Below are 6,569 nucleotides of genomic sequence, written 5' to 3' on the forward strand. Positions count from 1 at the left end.
AAAGCCAGAGCATGAAAGCAATTCTTGAGAGTGAGGAGCATGGGTGTGGGCACCACTAGCTCACTGCCTTGTTTTGAGCCACGGAGGAATACGTTACCCAGGTGAAGCACAGTGGAAGTGAATACCGAGGACCCAGAGCTGATCTTTCATAGATACTGAGGTAGGTAACCTGTGCAGGGTGCACAAAGGAAAGTAGAGCTGTGCCAGGGGTAAAGGAGTTGTTTCAGAGAGCACCCAGAGTATTCAGCTCAGCACTGATCCACGCTCCGTTATGAAGAAAATGCCTGAGGCTGAGAAATGCACAGGGCAAGAAAAGGATTGGATATGAGCCCAGGACTTGGAGCTAAGACTGTTCCCACCAGCCACAAAACATCATTTGCTTAGAGTATACACACACACACACACACACACACACACACACACACACACACACACACACATACACAGACACACAGACACAGACACACCCACACCACAGACATACACAGACACAGACACACAGACACAGAAAGACACACAGACAGACACACACACACACACACACACACACACACACACACACACACACACACACACACACACACATACAATCTTTTTAATACCAAGGAGAATAATTACTCATTGCCTGTATTTCTTCTAACAATTTTAGAAGTAAAGTTGGAATGCAGTGGACTTGAACTTGTCAGTGTGAATCTCTAAAAAGGTAACCCCAGCTGCTGTGAGTTTATACAAGCAACAGCCCTACCATGTTCAGAAGATCCCATTTTGGGTGTTTCCTCTCTTTCTGGTTTCTACAGAGTTTCTCTTCCCTTTCCCATGATGTTTTCTGAGCCTTGTAGCACTCTCCACTCTCAATTAACCTCTGTGCTTAGAGAAGGTTTGAACCTCTGTATAAATCACTATCCACTGCCAAAAAACGCTTTCTCTGATGCGGCCTGAGATCTGCGCTAATCTAAGTGTAGAGAGTTGACTTCAGAAGGTAGTTTGATGCTAAGCCCCTTTGGCAGAATAATAGTAGTGTGTTCTTCCTAGAGACCGTGACATGAGCTTGGGAAGATTTATAGTTACAGGGATGAGTTACATCCTGTGGGGAGGGCCTTAAATCTTGATCAAAGGCTGTTGGTTGGTTGTCACCATCATGTGTAGGCCACAGTTGCACCACGGATGCTCATGTCTCCCCAAATGTGTCATTACTCTAGCTTGCAAAGTTCACAGTGGGGTTAACACTCTTGATACCCCTCCCACCACCCACAACCCAATACTGCCCTGGGTCTTTCTAGTCTATGAAAGATAAGGAGCAGGGAGGACATTCCCAGGTCATTTCTATTTTGATTTCTCCATATCCTGGGATCAAAGTCAGTGGTGGAGAGGAGCTCATGTGGCCTCCTACACCTAGCTGAGGAGCACTGTCCCTTGATGGCTACGGGAAGAGGAAGAATGAGTTTTCTTTATGAGGATGGCCTAAGGTAAGGTGTTCATCGTGGGAGAAGAACCTACAACCATGAACACAGAGGCAGGGTGAGTTAGACTCAAGGGGTTTTAAGAAGAATACATGAGGGCCGGAGAGATGGCTCAGCCGTTAAAGGCTAGGCTCCCAACCAGAAATATAAGAAGAATACCTGAAGCTGGGGGGAGGATGGTGTGACTGGAGAGAAGTTGGAGTAGATCTTGTGAGGAGTAGGTGTGATCTAAACACATTATTCTTGTATGTATAAAATCGCCAAAAATTTTTTTTTTCCAAAATTTAAAGTAAAACTGGAGAGAAGCGACTGTTTCCAAGTGACTGATACACATCTGAGAACAGAGATCCGGAAGACTGACAGAGATGCAAATGTGCCATCAGCCAGGTGAGCACCTCCACAGCACCTATCTGTAATCAAAAACCGTCAGACGTACCAAGACACTTGGGCATACAAGCTATAAGGCAATCAATAAGATGAAGTCGAACAGAAACTGACACAGGTGGTAGTTTTGGCAGAAAATGACATTAAAAGCTATTCTGACTCTACCCCACGCGTTAAAGACAAGTTCGGTAGATATTTTTAAGTCCCTAAATTGAACTTCTAGGAATGAAAACTACACTTGAAGTGGAAAAATACCACAGATGAATTAACTGCGGGTTTAGACCTGGAGGTCAGTGGACTTGAAGCCGGAGCCATTGTAAACCATGCATTTAAATGCAGACAGGAAAATATCATTAAGACCAGTAGAAGGAGTGAATTTGTAAGACAAGCCCAGTGTGTGAGGTTTGAAACCTTAAAGGAGCAAACAAAGAAAATATTGGAAGAAATGATGACCAGAATTTTCCTAATTTGATGGAACCTATAAATCTGCAGATAGGTGACACAATAAATACCAAGAACAGAAAGGAGGAAAACCAAACAAGAGGGAGAAAAAAAAATCCACAATTCATCACACCATGATAAAACTGATGGGAAAATATACCTGTTTTAAAAAACGAACAACAAAACCAGCAATAAGGAAAACTCTATAAGCAGTCAGAGAAAACCAAGCTAAAGAATGACAGAAACAAATCTGAGATGGGAAATGAGATTGTTAGAGTAACTGCTCCATGGTTATTTTTGTTTTGTTTTTGTTTTTTTTGTTTTTTTTTTTTGGTTTTTTTTTTTTTTTTGAGCTGGGGACCGAACCCAGGGCCTTGCGCTTGCTTGGCAAGCGCTCTCCCACTGAGCTAAATCCCCAACCCCTTGCTCCATGGTTTTTAAAAGGAAAGAGTGGGAAAGGAAGTTAGAAATCTAAACCCAAAAAGAATTAAGACAAAATAATTTTCAGATGTCCAAACATTGGGAGAATTCATGTTCCACATATCTGCTTTCAATACTAAATGTTAAGGATGTCTCATAGGTAGAAAGCGGGGGGAGGGCACAAATACAGAGCCACACATACTCGAGTTCAGAGCATACTGAATATTTTCTTACAAATTCCTGGAAATGGCTTGGAGAGGTGAGGGGCGGGGCTTGGGGAGGGGGTTGAGCTGAAGCTGTTGGACTGGCACCTGCGCCTGCGCCTGCGCACTCCAGCGTTCCTGACTGGCTGTTGTTCCCCCTCCTAACTGGCATCACCAGGGAAACCATCCCTGAGCCGCAATCCACTGACCAGTTTCATGGCAGACCCCAAGGAAACTCCTGAGGAGCCGTTGGTGGGAGCGGTGGTCCAGGGAACCAACTCCACTCGCTTTCTGGTTTTCAATTCCAAAACAGCAGAACTAGTCGGCAGTCATCAGGTGGAGCTGACACAAGAGTATCCGAAGGAAGGATGGGTGGAGGAAGATCCCAAGGAAATCCTTCAGTCTGTCTATGAATGCATAGCGAAAACTTGCCAGAAACTTACTGAGGCGAACATTGATATTTCCAAGATTAAAGCTATCGGCGTGAGTAACCAGCGGGAAACCACTGTGGTCTGGGACAAGTTCACGGGAGAACCCCTATACAATGCCGTGGTGTGGCTTGATCTCAGAACCCAGTCTACTGTGGAGAGTCTCAATAAGAAAATCCCAGGGAATAGCAACTTTGTCAAGTCTAAGACAGGCCTTCCACTTAGCACTTACTTCAGTGCTGTGAAACTGCGGTGGATGCTGGACAACCTAAACCCCATTCAAAAGGCTGTTGAGGAAGACAGAGCCCTGTTTGGAACCATCGACTCGTGGCTCATCTGGTGTATGACCGGAGGAGTCAACGGAGGCATCCACTGTACCGATGTAACAAATGCGAGCAGAACGATGCTTTTCAACATCCACTCTTTGGAATGGGATAAAGAACTCTGTAAATTTTTTGACATTCCAATGAGCATCCTCCCAAATGTACACAGTTCTTCCGAGATCTACGGCCAGATGACATCGGGGGCTTTGGAAGGCGTGCCAATATCTGGATGTTTGGGGGATCAGTCTGCTGCTTTAGTGGGACAAATGTGCTTCCAGGAAGGTCAAGCCAAAAACACGTACGGAACCGGATGTTTTTTACTATGCAATACCGGCCAGAAATGTGTATTTTCTGAACATGGCCTTCTGACCACAGTGGCTTACAAACTAGGCAAAAATAGGCCAACTTTTTATGCCTTAGAAGGATCTGTTGCTATAGCTGGTGCTGTTATTCGCTGGCTAAGAGACAATTTCGAACTTATAACGTCCTCGGGGGAAGTTGAAGATCTTGCAAGAGAGGTAGGCACGGCCTACGGCTGCTACTTTGTCCCAGCCTTTTCTGGGTTGTATGCACCTTACTGGGAACCCAGTGCAAGAGGGATAATCTGTGGTCTCACTCAGTTCACCAACAAATGCCACATTGCCTTTGCTGCGTTAGAAGCCGTTTGTTTCCAAACCCGAGAGATTGTGGATGCCATGAACCGCGACTGTGGGATTCCACTCAGTCATTTGCGGGTAGATGGAAGAATGACCAACAACAAGATTCTCATGCAGCTCCAGGCGGATATTCTGCACATTCCGGTAGTTAAATCTGTTATGCCCGAAACCACAGCCCTGGGAGCAGCCATGGCAGCCGGAGCTGCAGAAGGGATAGATGTTTGGAGTATTGAACCCGAAGACTTGTCTTCAATGTTGATGGAACGATATGAACCACAAATCCAAGCCACAGAGAGTGAAATTCGTTTTTCAACATGGAAGAGAGCGGTGATGAAGTCAATGGGTTGGGTTACAGCCAAGGATCCTGAAAGTAACGCTAACCCTGTCTTCGCTTGCCTGCCCTTGGGGTTTTTTATAGTGAGTAGCATGACGTTATTAATTGGAGCAAGGTGTATCTCATACGCTGAAGAATAATTTCAACCACAGACTTGCAATGTGAGAGTTTATACAGAATGAATTCCATCTTTTAGTGTGAGACTAATATTATAGGTTTATTTTTACCTATAAACTACTTGCTACAGGATCCCTATGATGCTCCTACACATACTCCTTAAAGGTTTTGAATAAAGAGAGTACATTGGAAAACAATATGAAAAATCTCATGTTCTTAAAATCTACAGTTAAAGTTGTCATGATGGAGAAAAACATTGTTTTCTTTTTTGGTATTTTATTTGACATGCAACATTTACATTTGTATCATATAGAGAAGCCCATTAATACATTCAGATCCCAAGGCAGCCAGTAGACAGAACGAGGACATCTTGACCATTACAGATGTAAATCCTTTAGGTTAAGCAGTCATATGTGTAGGGCAACGTAACATTTACCAAGGGAAAAAATGTTTTCTAAAAAGGTAGTACTTTTTAGTACTACCTTTTAGTACTTTATAGCATATGTATAACTACTTAGCATCAAAAATTTTAAAATAGAACATAATTTATGTTGATAAAGGAATATAAATATTAAATATATTAAATAAATGTAAAGTATTCCTTATGTCTTACACTCTCTTTTGACTATCTTCAATCTAAGCTGAAAAACAAAAGGTTACAGAGTAAATATTGTAGTACATATAGTACTTTATATAATATACTATTACATAATATAAACAATGTATATTATATAAATTTATCATTTATTAGCAAATTAGATGTTATTTAATATGTTATATTTATTTATGTTTATATATTTATATTTGTGCATGTACGAATACATATTATATAATATGTGACTTAAAATATTGTAAATATCCATAAATATTATAATATAGATATCATATAAATATAATAAGGCTGCAGTAAATACTGTTTTCAAAGGGGGATTATAAAAACGTAGTTGCAAGAGGACAAATGGCAGCATCACTTTAAGCTTCCAATAACATGTCATTTGATGTGACATTTCATTTATGTTTTAAAATGCACACTACAAAACCTAAAGTAAAAGAAAAATTAATTCTTTAACTAAGTTAGAGCCATAAAATACTAAACTGATCCTAAGTGCAGTGTAAAACAGATAAAAATAATACATAATGAATAGGAAAATACATTCAAATATAATCATGATGAGGAACACGGTAACTGTAAGTGTTCCAGTTATTTCTAATGAACAGCAATACTATGAAGCTAAGGCTAGATCCAGTGTGCATGTTCACCCAGAAAGCACTAATCATGTGCAGAAGCAAAGGTTAAAGGTGATCAAATTGGAAAAGATGTGCTGTGTTAAAATTAATCAAAAGAAATCTGAAGTACTTATTTCTGTGCTAAATGGCAAATTTCAGAACAAAGAGTATTACCAGTGATCAAAAGATGATTTTACAATGATAAAGGTAAAAGGATATACTCATTAATGCTCATAGTAATCCTAAATATTTTTGTACTTGACGATCAAGCTTGAAAGTGTACAAAGTATAAACAGTAGAAATAAAATATTAATTCCAGCAAGTATTTTCATCACAATAGGACATGCAGACACAAATTCTGAAAGTATAGAATATGTGAATAATCCCATGAATTGACTTAGTGGGCATTCATAGAGCATGGCTCTGACAATGGCATATATGTTCTTTTCAGGTGTTTCTGAGACATCTGCCACCATAGACCATAATCAAAGCACAGCCCATTTGGCTTCCAACTTTTTATGGATCTAAGTACATGGAAATAATCTTTGGAAAATTCCTAAGTACTTGGAAATTATG

General features: G+C 40.8%; 1 protein-coding gene across 1 annotated transcript; it reads left to right on the forward strand.

The window, feature by feature from the left end:
• The first annotated feature begins 3,066 nt into the window (after positions 1–3,066).
• Gk2 (glycerol kinase 2) lies at positions 3,067–4,963 on the forward strand. Its single transcript, XM_032916722.1, has one exon. The coding sequence runs from the start codon at positions 3,125–3,127 to the stop codon at positions 4,787–4,789; it is 1,665 nt and encodes a 554-aa protein (XP_032772613.1). The 5' UTR covers positions 3,067–3,124; the 3' UTR covers positions 4,790–4,963.
• The last annotated feature ends 1,606 nt before the right edge of the window (positions 4,964–6,569 follow it).

Source organism: Rattus rattus, chromosome 11 (assembly GCF_011064425.1).
Source record: "Rattus rattus isolate New Zealand chromosome 11, Rrattus_CSIRO_v1, whole genome shotgun sequence".
Taxonomy (NCBI): Eukaryota; Metazoa; Chordata; class Mammalia; order Rodentia; family Muridae; genus Rattus; species Rattus rattus.